A 21,795-nucleotide genomic window follows, 5' to 3' on the forward strand; every position below is an offset into this window, starting at 1 on the left:
AGATTGACAATTACAGATAAAAAAAAACCTCTCCGAGATCAAATGGGTACAGTAAAATAAGGTCATTGTGAACCTCCAAGGCCAGCAAAAAACAGTTCGTTATAACCAAACTTTGTTACAGTGGAACCCCGTTATTACGTTTTCCATTTTGTCACGATAAAATAACGTAATACCGGGGGCAACGTAATAAACGTTCCCAGTTAAATCCATTAAAAATATCATTTGGAAATTGTATATCGTTCGTTGGTACTCCGTGAAGGGGTGTGTGAATATATCTTTACTGTTTCTTTGTTTAAAAGACTATGATACTTTGTTTTATTTACATCTTATCTTTAATGTTCGTAATTCTTCATGTTCTTATCCCTTTTCTTTATTTCGGTGTACGATACATAAGGATGTTTTGATAAACGTTGCTTTTTCTGCATTCGTTTGGACCGCCATTTTGTTCAACTTTAAAACAATGCGTTCCTGTAAATTTCTCTCAATAACTCGTTCCGGTTCGTATTCAACATTCGTATTAAAAAATAACAAAACATCGTTTTTATTAAGTTCTCTAATTACACAATACACAACACAATAAAAAAAATCCCACCCAAAAAACAACAAAACTATAGACACAAAACGCACACGATACCCAACACTTGCACACTTCTCACCAACGATAAACATGCACGGAGAACAATTTAAGCGCAATCCACATAAAAAAAAAAAAAAAAAAGATGCACGAAGATTTCATTTATAACGTTAAATGATGGCACTAAAATCACGTGCGCATCAAGGGATTTTAAAATATTCACTGAGGTAAATGCCGTGCACAAATCGGCCGATAGATTGGTGTATGTATGGACAAGATTTACAAACACCCAAGCTGCATGTCCAAACAACGAACAATTTTTTTAATTGAACACCTTTAGTCACCTATGTCCAAGCAGTTACCCAAGCGGTTGTAACATTGCTGCAATAAATTTTGTCTTTCTTGTTTGGTACCAAAGCTGTCTGTGAATAGAGTTTTAATAGCGAAGGTAATCACACTATGCTGAACACGCAGGTGGTTGAGAAATTATTTCTTTGATTATCAAAATATGAAAAATGAAGTAAATTTCATAGAGTACAATTTCTAAATAAACATTATTTAATTGTTTATCACTGGCTTCTATACGGGGTATTCACCTGTATTGATGTCGCTAGATCTATCGAAGCGTGATCAGTCAAGCGTCTCTAATCCCCAAACAGACCAGGAAATTTATGTGGTGACTGCCTCAGGCAGTCAAGGTGTGAATGGCTCATTATTTTGAGAATCACTATTGAATAATTAGGGGTTTATTACGTTTTTGTCGGAATATTTACAACGTAATACCGAGTCCCGGCATTTTAGGACAACGTAATAACGAGGTCTATTTTATATAGGTTTGTTAAGAAATGGTTTTGTGCTTTGAAATTCCAACGTAATATGCGGACTAACATAATAAAGGGGGAACGTAATAACTGGGTTCCACTGTATATCCAATAAATAAAAGTTTTGTTATTTTCCTCTAATGGGGGGAATGGATATCACTTTGCAAAAAGTGTGATTTCATTATAAACATCTTCAATATAAGTACATTTTACAGTAAACATTTATGTCACTTAGATGCAATTTCATTCAGAACAAAAGACAGACAGATGTCAGAAAAAAGAGATCACCATGTCTCACCAACAATTGCAAGGACACAAAAATCAACTGACCCTAGCGGCCTATCTTTGCTTTCCCACTAGGGGACCCCCTGTCTGAGACATCAGATGGATGTTTAAAGCGGCCTACCTTTGCTTTCCCACTAGGGGACCCTCCAGCCTGAGACATCAGATGAGTGTTTAAAGCCCCTTTACTGTTGCTGAGGGACTTCTGCAGAGAGGTGGAGCGAAATCTTTTGATAAAGTTGGAGGCTGTTCTCTCGGCCACAAAGTCTACACATCTCCTAAGGGAGGCGGGGTGATTGTGGAAGAAATTTTCCTCTAGTTGTAGCTAAAAGAGGAATGAAACAAAATCCTTGCACAAAAATTCAATATAATTATTTTTTTTTAATTCAATGCATGTTCTCTGAAAAAATAAGACCTCTGTTCAACTCGAAATCAATTGTCAGAAACAAACTAGCCTTTTCTCTAACCACAAACAAGTTAATCAGCGACATAAGCAGATACATCAGCTGATATCAGCTGTTATTATACATGTATATATGTATCTGTCCATCACGTGTCCTACAAACAACTGATATAAACTTACCTGTATCTGTACATCAGAAGGCTTACAAACAGTCGTGTCATCAGCTGATATGGGGGTAATTTTTCTGATGGTTGAAGTTTTACTGCTGCATCCTACAGCAAACTCTGTCAACAAGGTCCTGAGTTCTACTGTTTACAGAAGACAAAGTTCTGAGTTATTAATACAAAACAACGTTCTGATTTCTACTATTTACATAAAACAACTCTATTGTTAACATACACATGGCTCTTGATAGTTCAACAGACCTGATGATAGACATTTGATATTGATAAACTGAGAGGTATCTACATCATTTAAATATTACAATATTAATGACACATTTCTAATACTGTTTACTTACATAAGTATGGACAACAAGAATAATACGCGCTCTGATCGATAAATCCCAGCATATCCTGTGAAAATATACAGCCATTAACTAAGTTATGTAAATCCCAGAGTAACCTGCTCAAAAACAAAGATATACAGCCATTAACTAAGTTATATATTCCAGTCCCGTGGGGATCCGGGTTAGAATAGGAATAGGCCACCCCTTGCTTGTCATAAGGAGACTAAATGGGGTGGTCCTTTGGATGAGACCGCAAAAACCAAGGTCCTGTGTCACAGCAGGTGTGGCACAATAAAGATCCCTCCCTGCTCAAAGGCCATAAGCGCCGAGCATAGGCCTAAATTTTGCAGCCCTTCACCGGCAATGGTGACGTCTCCATATGAGTGAAAAATTCTCTCGAGGGACGTTAAACATAAATATAAAATCAACCAATATACAAATCCCAGGAGATCAGATATACGAGGGTTGTCTAAAAAAGTTTGTGGACATGTATAATTTATTTCTTCTAAATAATGACAATAGCAGGAATGTATATAATCTAATATAGGCCATAATACTTTAAATGTGTAAAAATTAGCACAATGCATATTCGTATACCAAAGTTATCAGCATATTTACTATGCCTATGCAAGCTGCATGGCCCAGTCTGATGCTGAAGAAATCAGCGTATTTGTAAAGTCAATGTCCGATATTTTTCTGTTCCCTGTTCGGTTCATTGTTACATGTGCATCGCTGACGTCGGTTTTTTTGGGAGTTTCTTAAAACATTTTTTTTTTTACAGTGTTTTCTTTCAAAATTCTTTAATTGTGACATAACCGAAACTAACAAGGTAAAAAAAAATGACAAAATCTAAGTCACTAAGAAATTTTCTTAGGTTCCAACATGTGTTACAAAATCTGTAACCATTTACATCAAATTTTTTTTACCCTTGGCCGTGTGCACCTTCTTGGGGTCTTTAAGACACTGATTTTTTTCACTCAAGATTATTAAAATGATTAAAAACCACTGTATTTTGAATTAGAATTTTACAACAAACATTTTGGTATACAGAATATATATCTGCACCCAATAAAAATGACAAAACGAAATTGTCCAAGAACTTTTTGGACAATCCTCGTACAACCATTAACTATTAAAGTCATATAAACTGAATTGGTGAAATGACCTTAACTGAAGACATTCCACATCTCTGGGTGACGGGAAAAAAAAAATCACTCTCAAGTTTTCAGTCCCTCCATACTATTGTTGACATAATTTGACTTCTGAGAGTTGTGACCTTAATTTAAGATCACGACAGACACATCTTTGGCTGAAGGTGCAACAACATACTCAAATTTGTAGTAATTCCATGCTATGCAAGGATAGCAGATCTCAAAGTAATGTCCAGAAACCAAAATCCCCCCCCCCCCCTCCATGTACAGCAGCATCATTTGTACTTGTTACCCACATATCCACTACTGATGAATACTAGTCTACTTATCATATCATATGAGTAGAATTTTTAGCAAGGATTTAATTTTAGCATTATTAGCGACAGTGTTGAGATCGAATCTCGCTAACAATTTATTCTGCATCATAGGTAATAGTTATCTTTCTTGGAATTAAAAAGTCGCTAAAATTAGCTCTTGCTATATTTATGGAAAAATCTCTAAATTTGTGTCTTGCAAAAAATACCACTTATACATCATATTATAAGAAATTTTGGAAAGAAAGTTAGCAGACTTCTGCAAGAAGAGAAAAATCGTACCAGCTGTGTTCTAGGTTTTCTTCTGACTGATGACACAACGTCTGTCACATCCTTAGGAATTTCAACAAAAAAGAAGCCCTCCGGAATCACTGAAATCTGAAAATTTACAACATACACATTCAAATAGGATGGTTTTCTCCCAACAGTCAACAATGAACATTTATTTCTGTATTTTCTTTTGAAGATCACCCAACAATAAACAAGAATATGTCGCCTTACATCTAACAGCCAGCTGATCATTGTAACGATGAGGAGGTAACCATAATTCTCACGCTCAAGGCTTCTCCAACACGATCTTCAAAATATACAAAACTTTAGTATATACAAAACTTCAGTATTTTCAATGCACTATCAACTTTAAATTGAAATTCAACAGCTGTATAAGAAAAATGTCTCCGTTGTGTGTAGTTTTGATTATTTTGTTCTCACCTGTGAATAAGCAAGAGTAAGAACAGAGTGTGTTGAAAGTGGTCCATTTTAGGGGCCACCACATCCATCATGCTGAGGAACTCCACTACCCAGGGGACCGTGAGGGTAAGGCGATGAAGGGACATGGCTTCCTTAATGCATTCCACCAAATCCAGGTATGGCAGGTGCTGACAAAATATCAGTAAACCATGGATAAACTACATTGTACATATACACACTGGTCAAGTCTATTGACTATGTACTATACACACACAGGTCAAGCCTACTGGAGAAACATGTGGGTATATCACAGATAGTTGGAGAGTTACATGTATCTGGACAAAGTCATTATTACTGGGTTCTAGTATCTTTCATGTGGGACATCAACTTTTCAGGGGCATTCTATCCACTGCCCTAAGTCTAAAACACACTAATACAGATTTATATTTGAATACTTTTTTTTGACAGAGTTTAGATATTACTCACATTCTTCCTTAGTGACAGATATGTAGCTTCAATTTCATCTGGCAGTTTTGTAGTGGTTTGATATGGTAGAAAGGTCACAAATCCCAGAAACTTCCCCAACAATCGCAGCGTAAACAGACTAGAAACGAACATTTCCTTATGTTCCTGTAAATTACAATAAACTGTAACAATCAGGTATTTCACAACAATCGCGGCGTAAACAGACTGGAAACGAACATTTTCTTATGTTCCTGTAAATTACAATAAACTGTAACAGTCAGGTATTTCACAACAATCGCAGTGTAAACAGACTGAAAACGAACATTTTCTTATGTTCCTGTAAATTACAATAAACTGTAACAGTCAGGTATTTCACACATCTTCCAAATCTTATTTACCGTATATACTCACCTATAATTCGGTTGTGTAGTTTTTAGGTTATTTTGGAGGGAACTGCCATTGACTCATTTATAAGTCGGTCTAACTTTTTTCAAGAATCAGTTGACAATTTCAAATCAATGCTCTAATATTTTTACCTGTGTTTCAAATAATATATTTTGAGAAATGTGCTGATATTATTATTTTATATTTTTTCCCCCAACAAATCAATTTCATATCAATACTCTTATGTATTCATCTGTGTTCCAATAACGTTTTGGGATATAAAATCGAAATTTCACTTTTTATTCTCAACAAATTAAACAGTTACTATTTAGTTTATTTCGTCCATGTTTAAAAAATACTAGGCTATACATTAAGGCCATCCAGAAAAATACTAATCTTCTTAGGACACTCCTGTAAGTCGGACATAGAGTTTTGGACCAAAATTTAACTCCCAGAAATGCAACTTATAGGCGAGTGTATACGGTAGTAGATGTGTGGAGACATGGTAGTGATGGTGCAGATTTCACAACTTACATCATCTGAATCTTCATTTCCAGCATCCTCTTCCGGGACAAAACTTGCTGAGTTCAACTACAAAATTGAATATTTCATTCATGCGTATAATTATGTACATGTATATGTGTGTGAAATAGCACCAGAAATTTAATACACAAGTATCCAAGGTATTCTTCCTCCCCATCTTAACTCTCACTAGAGGAAAGAAAATTACAACTTTCACTTCTTAAACGAAGGAAAAGAGAGTTTATCATACTGTAAAAATAAACCAATATCTCCCCCATCTAATTTTGAATAATTTCTATGTCACCAGAATACTGTATTCTGATTGGCTAGCAAGCTATTCGAAATAAACCAATACCTCCCCCATCTAATTTCTATGTCACCAGAATACTGACCTGTATTCTGATTGGCTAGCACACTATTCAAAATAAACCACACTCATGGCTGAAGTTGAAAGTAAATAAAATAAATCTGATTTCCAATACATGCAAGGTTAAGTTATTTTTCTACACATTGCTTTTTGCTCATTGTTTTATTTCTGAGGAAATTTGTTACATACATGTATATAATACATTATGAAATTAATTCATAATTTTGGTCACCGACAAAATGCTTTCGTCACAAAAGTCTAATTTCATATCTATACTCTTGGCCTTTGGGTGTATTAAAATACAACTAGGAGTAATTTAGACCTAGACACATACAACTGAAAATACAATCATTCAAACATTTTCTAAGACTTTCAAGACATTTAGAGCACACCTCCACAATTTTTGATGCAAAGGTATCACTCAAGTGCTGATTGAAAATGGTGCTTGATGCGGCAATGATGAAATCGCGGAAGAACTCCTGACATCCAGGAAATGATGGGACTGGACAGGGTCCTCCAAAACTTAATGGCTTGAAAAACCTCTCCTGGAGTCTGAAAGGGTCATAAAAACAACACAGTTTCAGCAGGAAGCAAAATGTACAGTGACAGGGTAATCAATGTGTACAAATCAATTGTTAATGCATCTTTAAATCTTTCTATACCAGTAATATGCAATTACAGTGAAACTTCTCTAAACCGGCTGGCTCTCAGACCAGAAAAAAAAAAAACCCCAAAAAACAAACCTGGCAGCTTTAGAGAAGTTTCACTATCCAAATTGACTCTCTGATTTTGAATGGCACTGTACATTTTTCTTCTGTCCATTACATGAACTTTTGATCACGATGAATTGGTCAACACATGAAAATTAAAATTTGTTATGACACCATAGAAAACATTCAGGTTAATTATGATTTAAATTAAGCATTATCTATAGGCCTGGTTGGTTTGACCCATTTATTCAGAAAAGATGATAGAAAATGTATGACTTAAAGGGCACCTGTTTACACTGATCATATCCAATGCTGCATTACAACACTGTGTGTCTGCACAAACTGTATAATAGTAATGTCCATCCGTGATTGCTAGAACTACATACAATGCTTTAGGATTTACTCTGATGACTTACTTTTTAAACTTTTCTGGATTGGAACGCTTTAACTGACTCAACAGCGCGATATCATCGTCCCCAGTGTCTGCCATTACACCTCCGTCTCCTTTACACATCTGTCAAACAACTCAGACAGTTATCATAAAATTTCAACATAAAACGTCAGAGCAAGAAAACTGATGACTTAACAAGCTTACAGCGATGAGCTGCAGAAAACTGTCCACTAAACAAGCTTACAGCGATGAGCTGTAGAAAACTGTCCACTAAACAAGCTTACAGTGATGAGCTGTAGAAAACTGTCCACTAAACAAGCTTACAGCAATGAGCTGTAGAAAACTGTCCACTAAACAAGCTTACAGCAATGAGCTGCGACTGGAAGAGCCGGGCAAAGTGAAGATGATTGGTGAGTTCTGTCTTTGAGCTGACCAGTGCCCGAATCCTGTTCCCCAGAACTTCAGTAAAGGACCATCCTGGGACCATGCGATGCCTCTCCCACTCACGCAGAATCTCGTAAAATCCATCCCTGAAATTACCGGTTTTGTTAATGCACTCAAGAAGGAGCAGATGATCTCTTTGCATGAAATTTGTATTCCCATCATGAACACAAGTCATTTAAAATGTGTTTTATATCAATGTGCTCTTTCACAACAATTTCTTTTGGTACATTTCCTGCAATACTTTGCCTAACAATTGAAATTCCTTTGTGTGGTTTCGAATGAATTTTCACAGAAACTTTAGTTTTACCTTTGTTTTTTGAACAAATGGAATGCCTTGTCATCAGGGAAATTCTTACCTTTGTTTTTTGAACAAGTGAAACGTTCTGTCATCAGGGAAATTCTTACCTTTGTTTTTTGAACAAGTGAAACGTTCTGTCATCAGGGAAATTCTTACCTTTGTTTTTTGAACAAGTGAAATGCTTTGTCATCAGCAAGTTCTTACCTTTGTTTTTTGAACAAGTGAAACGTTCTGTCATCAGGGAAGTTTTTCCTGTTATCCGTTTCGGCTTGGAAAGACACACTGCCGATGGGAGACTTGGGGTATACAGGACCAACCTGTCAAAATATAGTATCATGAATGCATACTGTGGATGCATCTATTTTTAAGGATCTTAAAATTCATGGATTTGTACAAAAACTATGCTTTTGATGATACAGTACTTGTACTTTATGTTGTAAGTTTATGAGCAAGAATTGTATTTTGTTGATCACTTGATCTCGTAGACTGGCACAGTCTCAAAAGCAAACAAAACTGATAGTCAACAAAGATGATAAAATCATAGCATTACAAATTAGGAAGGGTAATTTACTTCATCTTTCCCAAACTGGAACATGTAAAAACAAGAATAACACTCGCGCTATATACATGTATATACCCATTCAATATATTTAGTAATGCAACAGTAATCAAAGAAAGGATAATGTCCAAATAAGTCATTCTTTGGTATAACAAAGAGCTCTGCGAGACAAGGCATTCTCAAATTATCACCGGTATGAGATCGACTTTACCCATGTGAGATTTTTCTGTCTCACACTGCTGCGACGTCATTTGATTGTGACGTCATATATTTTCTATGATTTACGTTACACGGTGAAGTAAAAATATTTCGCATTGTTATCTCTGAATTTTAATGTAGTATAGCTTTCTGGTGGACAACCTTGGGTTTTTTAAGTTTACACTTCCAGTGTAAACCATTTTCGGGTATGCTTTTTCTGCCTATCTAATTACATATAGTTTTTGCATCGAAGTTCAAATGAGGATTTTGATAATTTAGAAGTTTCTCAAAGCTTCTAAATTTATGCACTAAACTAGGTAAAATGTGAGAAAAATAATCCTTCATTATTTACTCGTGTGGGATTGGGAAATTCCACCTCTGGAACCAGATTCGCTGTCTAGGACTCGGCAAAGCCTCGTCCTAGACTGCGAATCTTGTCCCCTCAGTGGAATTTCCCTATCTGACATTCGTAATAATGAAGGATTCTATTAGTCCCTCGCAATGTCGGCAATCAGTATATATACATGTAACTATCTTGCTAAAAGCAGATTTTGTGACCTTGACCTTTGGACCCAAAATCAATAGGGTTCCTCTCTTGATAACAAAGCTATGTGTGAAGAATAAAATCAATCAAGCTAACAATGCAGTTCTAGAGAGTGTCTACAAGCTCAGCGTTACATATACACATATTCATCCAAATAGGCAAATACTGATGGTCCCGTTGCCATATCACCCGTTTACAATGAATTGTGAGGAGATAAAAATGCCTCTGATACTTTTCTTTTGACACTTCCTCCAATATCCGAGAGTATCAATAAAATGTTAGATCTAAGATGGCCATGTTTAAAATATCGAATTAAAGATGAATGAAATTCTGCTGAGTTGCATATATGGCTTACATTTAAAAGTCAAAACTGATTATTCCAAAAAATAAGATAGATTCGTAAATGGTGAAATTTATTGAACCTAGAAATTTGCGGAAGCGGAATTGTTATATAATAATAAAGAACAGATTTTTCCAATCCAGAAAGCGAAATTCCACTTTAAAGTGGAGAAAAATCATGTCTGTGTATAAAAAGAAACATATCATAAGAGTTCCCGGTGCTGTTCCCATTATGACATCAAGGGGAACAGAAAACATTTTCTTTGTATCCTACATGGAAGCACCACCTACCAGTTGATTTCTGCTTTCAACAATGGTTGTCAACCAATCACTAAAATCTGGAGAAAACTGCACAATTCTGGTATTTTCTGACAAAAGTCTCAGTGTTCCTTTATCTAGGCAATGTAGCAACCTATAAACAAAAATTCATTATTCACTTTCAATCACCATAAATATACACATATGATGCATTTAGTACATTTCTCAAATTCACATCTATGTGTTGCAATAATCATTTAAAACAGAAAATCGACCTTACTTATCATAAATAAGAGGAGCGACATAAACAAATTTTTCCTTATATAACTGGTACCGATAAACGGTACCATTCCCAATGCCAAAAACCATTGATTTTTCCCAATTTTGAGACTAAAAATTCCCAATTTACTTGCCGAAAAATAGACCGCTGACATCGTAATTTACTTAGTCTGACACGTTGTACAAGTTAACTTAAAAATGTTCACTTCCAGTATTAAATCGGAAGTACAGATCATGGCAGTGCGCGTGTTTTGTAGAGCTATGACGATTCTAAAATGAGGATACGATGATTCCTTATGTATCACAACAGCAAATATTACCGTAAAAAAGTTTTTAGAGGGATGACTACTTCTTGTTTTGTTCTCTTTTTTCTTTTCTTTTAGTTGAAATCATTTGCCGATACATTGGTAGAAAATTCCCAATTTGTTCGATTTTGACGCTACTTTTTCCAATTGAATGGGTACCGGTACCAATACCAGTGAGTAGAAAAAAATCCCTGATAAAAATAGCAATATAAAAATAGTATTCAGAATCACTGTAGGTGCACTGTACATTTTGATTGATTACCTTGTCATTGTACATTTTGATTACCTTGTCACTGTACATTTTGATTACCTTGTCACTGTACATTTTGATTACCTTGTCACTGTACATTTTAATTACCTTGTCACTGTACATTTTGATTACCTTGTTTTGGTTGATTACCTTTTCTGTTGTTGTAGAACACAGATAGCAAAGTAGACAGCATTGTGGACGGTTGAAAAAAAATTGTTCTCCAAAACATCTGAAAAGATTCCAGAAGACTAAGCTACTCAGTGTAAAGCTGAAGATTTTTTTTAAAATCACCCAATATTAACTAGTGAAAGAAAAACATACAAAACATCATCATAGAGGGAGACAAACAGCATCCTTGATTACATACCTTCACCACAGACAGCTATCAGCTCCATATCTATGCTGCGTGACGTCAACAATTGCATAAGAAAGTACAGCTCCATCGACAGATTTGGAAACAGATTTTCTGTGAAAACAGTAACAAAAACATTCAATATATATATACATGGACTACTCCACATTAACAAAATAAACTAGGGTTAAGACTCATTCTAAACTCAACAAGTTTTTAGAAATTCCACTCAGTGTTCAAACCAAAAATACACATGTACCAAAGAATCAAAATTCAAATGTTGCCATCCCACCCACCCCAACCCCCAGATACAAGTCCAACCTGGTAATTGCCTTTAATTTACCAGTGCAAAATCAGTTGTTAATTTCCTCTATTTATAAAACTAAACGGGGAATGTGCACTACGAACACAAATCTGATGACAGTAAATTGTATGTGTTCAGTTTATACAGCTGTTACTTCTATACGTGTAACTGGAACACAATTGTAAATATAGATTTAAAGCCAGCCCTAATATACATTTTACTTGAACAAAGTAAAAACTTTGTGTCTATGCTTTGAAAGAACTTGAAAAGCTAAATCTTCAGTGATGGGAATTGGTGAGAATTTCGTAATTGAATTGCTGAAAGTGTTCATAAATATTTTCCGAGTGTACAGTATTTGATTTTTCTTTAATTTTCTTACAGATACAAATCTTCATACTGTATACAACTGAGAGATAAATTTCATTTTCAAAAACACATGAGGGTATTGTGCTTCATGAAATGTATGTGTAGTTCACACCCTCACACATTTTCAAATATGAAATTCATTTCTTATATTTACATTAATTTCATTATTCGTGGCTGTTAAAATAGATTCTACTTATCGAGATTCATACACGTATTATTCACAACTGCAGAAAATGGTTATCATTACAATTTGTACAGATAAATATATTTAAAAATTTGAAATGTAAATATTATCATGATAAAGCCCCATTGAAAGTATTTTCCATTCAATACCAGATATACCCTTCTACAAATTCCATCAAGTCAATTTCTTAATCACAAAATTTAAATAAAAAATAAATATTTATTCTGTATATACATACATACAAACACACATACATAAATACCAAGGATAACCCATGAAAGCTCGAAAACTTATTTCCGATGGGGTCCTTTGATGCACAAATGTTTGCGCTAGGGAGTCATTTATGTGGGAGGAAACCGGAGATCCCGGAGGAAACCCACGTGTCCAAGCGGGCGACCGCCATACCCTCTCACATACAACCACTGTCGATCAAGGGGATCGAATTCGGGTCGCAGAGGTGAGAAGAGAGAACGCTACCTGGACATCCTAATTTCTTTGTTTGGACAATAAAATTAGTATTACTTAACAGGAAGGAACAAAATTCAACAAAATAAGTAACTTAATAGTAAGGAATAAAATTCAACAAAATTAGTAACTTAATAGCAAGTAATAAAATTCAACAATATTAGTAACTTAATAGTAAGGAATAAAATTCAACAAAATTAGTAACTTAATAGTAAGGAATGCAAGGTGAAGATAACGAACAGTGATCAATCTCATAACTCCCACAAGCAATACAAAATAGATAGTTGGGCAAACACGGACCCCTGGACACACCAGAGGTGGGATCAGGTGCTTAGGAGGAGTAAGCATCCCCTGTTGACCGGTCACACCCGCCGTGAGCCCCATATCCTGATCAGGTAAATGGAGTTATCCGCAGTCAAATCAGTGTGCCAAGAACGGCTTAACAATCGGTATGAAACACGTCAGACAGCATATGACCCAATGCGAGGTTGTATTGACGAACTAGATCGTTATAACGACCATAGAATTTGCGAAATGCTGACTTCAATCGAGACTGTTGAAATCCCTGTACCATCAACTTGTTTGTCAGTAGCTTACCTCGATTTAAAAACTAACTATACCCAGAACAAGCTCTTGCATATCGAATCAGTTGAGATATATAAACACCATATGCAGGTGATAATGGAATATTGCTACATAAATGTGGGAAGTTGACGATGGAGAAGCTGAAATCATCCCGTTTGTCATACAGTTGAGTTGTCAGTTTGCCGTTAATGTCTACTTTCAATAAAATATCTAAGTATGAAGAAAATTCAACAATATTAGTAACTTAATAGTAAGGAATAAAATTCAACAATATTAGTAACTTAATAGTAAGGAACAAATTCAACAATATTAGTAACTTAATAGTAAGGAACAAAATTCCATAAACAGAGCACATCCATATGTGCTTAATTTATCAAGTATGAATATCTGTCATTCACTTTCATGTGTACTGGTATTATGATTTATAAAACTGCTAGCCTTTTAAGGGACATGGACACAATTTGCTTCAAAAACCCATGCTCGTTGAGAAAACAAAAAAACCCCTAAAATCTGGTTGTATGAAATGAACTGATTTTCAATCATAATTGATAATAGGTACATAACTATAAATCTTAATGACTAATAGTAAAGTATTGAAACAGAAAATCTTTTCTACATACACTGTAGACAATAGAGAAATATCCAATCGATCAATGACAGTTTTCTTACCGCTGAGGCACGACGAGTAGAGCTGTACCAGTTTATCGAGCTCGAGTTTGTGTGTCACCTCGGCAACATCAGCGACTACTATTTCACTGATTGAGCGGTCCAACCCCGGCTTCGTGGGTGTACAACACACAGGGAAGTGGGAACCGTCTGGCTTGCTTTCAACTTTGTTTTGAAGACGTTTCTCTCTCTCTTTCCTAAAACATTAATTAAGAATTAACCCTGTGGCTCATATTTATTTGAATGATTAAGGTTATAACCAAATTGTTGGCCAGAAAACTATCAGTGACAAGGTGCATTAGTTTTCCGTCCTATTATACAATCAACCCTAACTGCACTAAGAGGCATTTCTTACCAATTCATTCCCTAAACCAATATTAGACCCATAAGCAGTAGAAGTACTTCATTAGGATGTAAACATTCTGAACTGTCCATCCTGTGGTGTGATGTTTTACAATAATAACATTCTGAACTGTCCATTCTGTGGTGTGATGTTTTACAATAATAACATTCTGAACTGTCCCATCTTGTGGTGTGATGTTTTACAATAATAACATTCTGAACTGTCCATCTTGTGGTGTGATGTTTTACAATAATAACATTCTGAACAATAGCATGATATCATAGCCCATTTTCCATTTGATGTACACTATAAGTATCAGTGATTTTTTTCTATCCACTGGTACTGGTACCTATTCAATTGGGAAAAACTAGCGTCAAAATCGAACAAATTGGGAATTTTCTACCAATGTAACGGCAAATGATTTTAACTAAAAGAAAAGAAAAAAGAGAACAAAACAAGAAGTAGTGAATTTGTAATTTTTAGTCTCAAAATTGGGAAAAATCAATGGTTTTTGGCATTGGGAATGGTACCATATGATTCCGAAGGTCCATCGGACATTGGCAAATGTCCGGTAATATTTGTTTTGGTCCGATCAATATCAGTTGTTGGCCGGACCAAGTGTCCGATAATTTCCCCCCCCAATGAAATACATGATTAGATAAATTTTCAATTTTTAGCAGCATATCCCAAAATTTATTCTGATCTTTAATCATTGCAAACAGAAAACGTGTTTCAAATAATTACCCCGAGAGGGTGATAATACAATTGAGCGATATCCCGTGAAACTACAGACGTTTTTGAAGCGTTTGAATTAATTAGGTAATAAATAACACGTAAATAAAGCATTTAAACTATATTCTGATCAAGAAGTACTTGAACGACATGGACATGTTTGATTGAACAATTTGAGTTACGCAAATTGCTCAAGTTTAAAAAAAACCCATGTATTTCATAACAATGTTGTTGAACACAGGATGAAAATGTTTACTCCACTGACGAATCTGAAGTGAAATGCTTGGGTTAATAAAGTACGTCGCCGATGCCATTCTGGACCAGAAAGTTCAAATTTACATAAAAGCTTCCTGACATTTTCTTAAAATCATGGCTGCCGGTGGTAGGGTAGGGCGACATTAGGGGATCAAAGGTTTACATGGGAATATATAGGGATCATCTTTAAAAATCTTCTTCTCAAGAACCAATGGCCAGAATGTTCTTACATGAAATTTTAAGCTTCCTGATATAGTGTAAATTCAAGTTTGTCAAAACTATGGCTCCCAAGGGTAGGATGGGGCCACAATAGGGGATTAATTTGCATATAAAATTTTGGTCTGGTAAAATGTGATATGGTCCAGTAATATCTCAACCATTACAGGACCAAATGTCCAGTAAGTACCAGAAGACCTTGGGAAGCACTGTACCAGTTATATAAAGAAAAAAAATCGCTGAGTATCAACAATTTTTTTCAATTGATCAGAATTATTGTATCATTGTCATCTAACTAAAAATAAGATGTCTTTTTAATGCTAAATGGTAATCTGATCAGTAAACATAGGCTACCTCCCATACACTGGGTCTATGTACACTATACCTTAATAATTCTCGCTCCTCTTCTAAGTGCCCCTGATCAGTGGTAACACGGGTTTCCTTGTTCTTCGTGTCCTCTTGTTCTGTGAAGACATTTGTCTGTGTTCGGAATGGTTTCCCAGACACTGGCGTGGGGTTAATTCTTCTGGAGGGTGTGGCAGAGGATTGTGACATACTCTCCTGCAATATTGTGGTGAAGTTTATCCTACGAGACTTGGTGATGGGGTTAGATTTCCCTCCATTTGAAGCATTGTCAAAATTGGGGGAATTTCTTAAAATTACACTCGTCAGATTTCCCTTTTCCACTGCCAGGTCATGCCTTCTGCAAGAATAAAAAAGCTTTCTATTATAAGATGCTTATATACTGTACAGGGTTTGAAATTACCCCATGTCCATAAGTCCGAGAATTGGAAAAAACAGGTTGGACTAGTAAACTCTCTATGACGCTAGTCTGCATGGACTAGTGAAAGTCCAGATATCAATCTTGAATTGGTTGAGATTTTAGCAAATATATTCGAACCTCTTAGATGACTGAACTCACGTTCAAATACATGCATACTTAAGCATTTGACTTGCTGACCTTCCACACATGTGGTGGTTTATAAGAGGGGGACTGCATTACATTATGACATGCAACCCACATCTTCATCTAATTGCACGCCAGCACTCTCTATGAATGAAATTTTATCCATTATCTTAAGATGCAGAATGTTGAGTCATAGGAAAACCTGCAGTGCATATATCTAAATTAAATTAATCATTATTACATAATCAGTTATAAACCACTAGTAGAACAATGTCTTATAATTGGTATTCATCATATCCATTTCAATAATTATCTATTTTTGTACTTGTAAAACAAAACATACTTTTGTTAACTGGTATTTATCATAAATATGTAAAGTATATTTAATATGATTGAAGTGTATACAAGCAACTTTCACAGATTCACAAAATACTGACATCTTTTGCCCCACGACATACTGTAAAATCCTTTTATTTCTGTGGGGGTTTAAGTAATAATTTGTATTTGTTGTTTTCTTGTTCCGCACATATACATACCTTATACCCCAGCCCCAATAAGCAAGAGAAGCTACAAAACTATAAATGACTCCTAAATCACAAGATCATCCCCCCCCCCCCCCCCCAATGTCATGAACACATTTATTTTTTGCAAATCATGAAAATTTTACCCCCACAAAATTTAAGTGATTTTACAGTATAATTTGTATATATAGGTAATCAGTATCATTTGTTTTTAAAAGTATTAAGTATCCGCAAAATGAACAGATCATTTGTTGACAAAAGTATTGAACGTAAGTATTCCGCAAAATGAATGGATAATTTGTAGACAATAGTACTGAACGTAAGTATTCCGCAAAATGAGTAGATCAGTCTTTGAAATTAAGCGGTAGTCTGATGACCGTGGCTAGTAAAATCGGAATCGGGCTACCAAAAATTACTAACGAGCATGCCCGGTGGGCCAGTACATATTTCCAGCGGAGAGTATGATTCTATATCAGTATATGACTATTAGAGTACGATTCCTGGTAGGAAATATGTGAAACAACCAGTTTTTTTTTTACAGAGGAACAGAAAGTTGGCGCTAAGAAGTATGAGGAAACAAAGTGACAAAGAGAATGATCAGAGTGTTTGGCAGAAGAACTGCCCCTGACTTGAATACATTGATGGTCTCCTATTTTGCATCTGGTGCAGAAAGGAAAGCAGTGCAAATTGTGAGTTTGAGTCTGGCTTGGATAATTCAGAATTGATTCTGTAAGTGAACACGAAAATAGAAAATGGCGTAAGCATTTTACCCCCACGTAAAAAACCAAAAGTGGCCTCATCAGACCTTCAGAATGTATGAATATTAGTTAATAGCCCTAGGTTTTACTTTTTTAGGATGAGAGTGTTGATGAAGAACTACAAGAATTAAAACATTGAAAGATTCCGGAGAATATGACAGAATTAGAAGTTGAAAGAGGGCTTGAACTCTCGTCTTAAACTTGTATTGTAAATACTTAATAAAAATGTTCAATCTTGAAATTTTGAATCATTCTTGCATAGCATTTGGGCTACCAAATATTGCACTCTTACTTACCCGATGAGCTTGTGGTAAAAATCATTAAGCGCGAAGATTGGTAGATCATTTGTTTACAAAAGTATTGAACGTACATGTAAGTATTCCGCAAAATGAGTAGTTACTGACCTTGGTGTGACTAGTCTGACATCACCTCCTACAGGCGGAAACTCGTCAGTATTACCCAGGCTAAACACGGGCGCTGGGGAACATGGTCGACTATTTTCTGACTCTGTTGAGAGCCGCTTCTTGTGTCCAGACTTTGAATTTGTTGGAACAGGGGAGGGGGTGTTCTCTAATGATCTATCATTCTTCCTTCCTGAAGAATACGGGGAATTCTTTTTCTTGCTGGAGGAAGTGACGTCTGGCGATATGATAAACTCACCCAGACTGAGTTTGTGTCGAGACCGGCCATCTTGATTACTTTTGTTCCCACTATGTGAAGCAGTGTTCCGGCCTGCTTTAGACCCCCTGTGCTCCACGCCACCACGTCCTGTAAATGATGAATTACTTACAGGAGTAGATTTCTTGTCTTTTTCAACATGGCTTAGACTTGTGGGGGTCTTCAAAGTCGGAGTTGTGATATCAACAGATGTATTTGGTGAAAAAAAAGAACCATTTGCAGGTTTAATGTCATCGTTTCCATCTTCAGGACTAGCTCCAAACAGCTGAATTCTCTTCGACGAGGATGAACCCTTTTTGCCTTCGACACTTTTCTTAAGCTTCTGAGCAGAAGGAGTTTTGGCGGGGGAGGGAGTAGATGATCTGGAACTTTGCAGAAGATGGATAGTTTGATCTCGAAGGTAATTCAGGAAGAATGGAATAAATTCTTGGTGAATGTGTTGAAAGTCTTTCACCTGCTTTGGAATGTTCTCCTGAAATTAATGAATAGTCCTCATTGTTTTTAATTTATACAAGACTTTTAATATTCAACATGATTACAAAATTTTACATGTCTGAAAGCAAATTTTCCATAATGTATGAAACTTTTTTTTATCTCAATTTTAACTAAAATTTAGATTTTCATTTTATAATCTTGTAAGTAAGGAAGGTACATCCTCTAGAATTCCACATGATGACAGAATTTGACCTAACTGCAATAATGTAGCCCTCTCTAAAAAATTTTTTAATAGAATAAACAAAATTGTAGAGGGCTACATTATTGCAGCTAATTTTGATCCAACTGCTCTTTGATATTTAGGATGAGATACATTTCATTATTAACTTCACATAACCTGTATGTCTATATCATTTTTTTTCTGCAATCCTAATCCCAATTGCAATTTTCTAATTTACGAATGTTTAAATTGTATACGTGAGTAGGATCTGTATAAAGTTATTTAAAGCAGAAATGGATTAAATACTGTCCTGCAGCACCAACTCTTGCTTCTTTTAAATGAGACGTCCATGGGACACATTGCTCAACTGAGTCACATTAGCCCATGTCGTAAAGATTTTCCCTATATATTTGTTAAGTAAAACTTTGATCCCCTATTGTGGCCCCAACTTACCCCGGGGGCCATGATTTTTACAAACGTGAATCTGCACTATATCCGGGAGCTTTCATGTAAATCTAAACTTCTCTGGTCCAATGATTCTTGAGAAGATTTTTGAAGATTTTCCCTAGATATTTGTATGCAAAACTTTGATCTCCTATTGTGACCCAACCCTACCCCAGGGGTCGTGATGGTAACTAACTTGAGGTGAGCAAAAAACAATTTATTTTGCAACTATCTAGGTCTTTTTAAAAGTGTGACGATCTTCAGGATCTGCATTCTGATTATATTTTGATCAAATTGGCAGAGAAACAATGGTTAGGAAATGAGTCAGAATGTTTGGCAGAAAAACACTGGTTAGGAAATGAGTCAGAATGTTTGGCAGAAAAATACTGGTTAGGAAATAAGGCAGAACGTTCGGCAGAAAAACGATGGTTAGGAAATGAGTCAGAATATTCGGCAGAGAAACAATGGTTAGGAAATGAGTCAGAACGTTCGATAGAGAAACAATGGTTAGGAAACGAGTCAGAACATTCGATAGAGAAACAATGGTTAGGAAATAAGGCAGAATGTTCGATAGAGAAACAATGGTTAGGAAATGAGTCAGAATGTTCGGCAGAGCAGGGCTCGAAATTAACATATGTCCGTCAGTCTGTGACTGGCTAAAAGTCTGGCGGACTGACTGACATTTGCTTTAGTCAGTCCGATGGGACTGGTTAATTTTCTAAAGCATCATTTTGGAAAATATACTTAATATGAAATTTCATACACATTTGGCATGCTTCGATCTGTTTAATCAATCGGACGAATCTGATTCGTAAATATAAATCCCACATTTAAGTGTTACAATATTGTCTAAGGCATAATGAGTTAAATTTCATTTTAATGATATCAACAAAATATATTTGATTATTTCTGGAAAACTCTGTTGGACTGGTAATTTTTTCTGCGGACTGGTTAAAATTATACCCCATCAGTCCGGTGGACTGGTGACATAAAAAGTTAGCTTCAAGCCCTGCAGAGAAACAATGGTTAGGAAATGGGGCAGAATTTTCGACAGAGAAACAATGGTAAGGAAATGAGTCAGAATGATCAACTGAGAAAGACAAGCTTAATGTTGATGATGGATGATTGGTGTATCTATTAAAAGAACAAATGTTCGACAGGCTTTGCACAATCTACTGGATACTTATTTGATTCTGCAACACATTGTAAACAAAAAATATTTCTTAAACTAATAAGTCCCTTTATAGGGAGAATTTTGATTCACAATTGTCAATTTAATGTTTGGGATTATTTAAAAGTTGTTGTGCAACAGTTATCCAATCTTCAGAATAGAATATATAAGTCATTGAGGATCAACAGAATAATGGATTTTTCTAAACTGAGATCAAATTATACATTGTAAAGTCATCATACTTATCTATGCTTCAACGCACACAGGATAATGGACAGCTAACAACACCAAAAAATTCTCTTTTTATGAAAAATCTTAAAAGACATAGTGTTGTTATGAACTTTAATAATTTAGAGTACTTTGTGCTGTGGTAATAGTTCAAATGTATAAACACATTAAAAAATTATCATGCGACTTTTGCTATACTACTGCACTGAGAACATTCAATCTCAGTAAATCTAAACTAGCTTAATCAAGCTATATATAGCTAAATAAAAGAGATTCAGATTGTGCTGGACCTGGTAATGGCGACGCGACTCCCATTGCATTGTTTACATCGCCATTTTCAAAGCAAAGCTTAATGAACAGATGGAAATTAATATTACTGGTTGAATTCCTATCTTGAAAAGATTAAGATTTGAATGAAATTTTTACGTTTCAGCTAACTTTTGTGGGGAATTGCTTAATTGATGTATAAAAGTGACATAATATTTTGATCAGACTGTCGAAATATGGGCACGCAGGATATCCGACATGTCCGGCTGGGTACTAACTAGGCAATATATATGTAAATCATCAGCCATCTGATCATAATGTATCTAACTGCGCTTGCAGTAATAGTAGCATCAACAGAGTGAAAAGTATCACCTGTAAACCGAGTCCCTATTGCCGTATTGGTTGCCACATATGTCCCCCCCCCCCCTTTTGTAACAACAAGTTTGCAGATCCGTGACTTACTTTACATACAAATCCATCATTGCCTGTGTCCTTTTTCAAAAAAGACACTAACGTATCCACATCGAGTTCTCCACTCAGCACATACTCTAACACAGATGCCATATTTCTTCAAACATAACAAATTACTCTTTTGTATTCCCGCCATCACCACATAGGTAAAGCTACTTCCGGTATTAGACT

At 35.6% G+C, this 21,795-nt stretch overlaps 1 protein-coding gene and 1 long non-coding RNA gene across 2 annotated transcripts in view; one reads left to right on the plus strand and one right to left on the minus strand.

Annotated features, from left to right (window-relative positions):
- LOC125649901 (codanin-1-like) overlaps positions 1 to 21,773 on the minus strand; it is a 33,403-nt gene extending 11,630 nt beyond the window's left edge. The window contains exons 1-19 of the mRNA XM_048877749.2: positions 21,616 to 21,773; positions 18,115 to 18,860; positions 15,910 to 16,227; positions 13,982 to 14,175; positions 11,424 to 11,522; positions 11,207 to 11,285; positions 10,256 to 10,376; positions 8,529 to 8,641; positions 7,947 to 8,112; positions 7,608 to 7,705; positions 6,874 to 7,033; positions 6,127 to 6,183; positions 5,230 to 5,373; positions 4,765 to 4,931; positions 4,555 to 4,630; positions 4,336 to 4,431; positions 2,601 to 2,655; positions 2,261 to 2,388; positions 1,802 to 2,002 (exon numbers count right to left, since the gene is read on the minus strand). Of these exons, the coding sequence (XP_048733706.2) occupies positions 1,802 to 2,002; positions 2,261 to 2,388; positions 2,601 to 2,655; positions 4,336 to 4,431; positions 4,555 to 4,630; positions 4,765 to 4,931; positions 5,230 to 5,373; positions 6,127 to 6,183; positions 6,874 to 7,033; positions 7,608 to 7,705; positions 7,947 to 8,112; positions 8,529 to 8,641; positions 10,256 to 10,376; positions 11,207 to 11,285; positions 11,424 to 11,522; positions 13,982 to 14,175; positions 15,910 to 16,227; positions 18,115 to 18,860; positions 21,616 to 21,717 (3,120 nt within the window). The 5' untranslated portion in view covers positions 21,718 to 21,773. The remainder of the gene's footprint in view (positions 1 to 1,801; positions 2,003 to 2,260; positions 2,389 to 2,600; positions 2,656 to 4,335; positions 4,432 to 4,554; positions 4,631 to 4,764; positions 4,932 to 5,229; positions 5,374 to 6,126; positions 6,184 to 6,873; positions 7,034 to 7,607; positions 7,706 to 7,946; positions 8,113 to 8,528; positions 8,642 to 10,255; positions 10,377 to 11,206; positions 11,286 to 11,423; positions 11,523 to 13,981; positions 14,176 to 15,909; positions 16,228 to 18,114; positions 18,861 to 21,615) is intronic.
- Positions 741 to 17,951, plus strand: LOC130054837 (uncharacterized). The gene is made up of 3 exons (XR_008803167.1): positions 741 to 1,022; positions 17,494 to 17,641; positions 17,808 to 17,951. It is a non-coding gene; the product is annotated as an uncharacterized LOC130054837 (long non-coding RNA).
- Positions 21,774 to 21,795: the final 22 nt, after the last annotated feature.

This window comes from Ostrea edulis, chromosome 5 (genome assembly GCF_947568905.1).
Source record: "Ostrea edulis chromosome 5, xbOstEdul1.1, whole genome shotgun sequence".
NCBI classification, from domain to species: domain Eukaryota; kingdom Metazoa; phylum Mollusca; class Bivalvia; order Ostreida; family Ostreidae; genus Ostrea; species Ostrea edulis.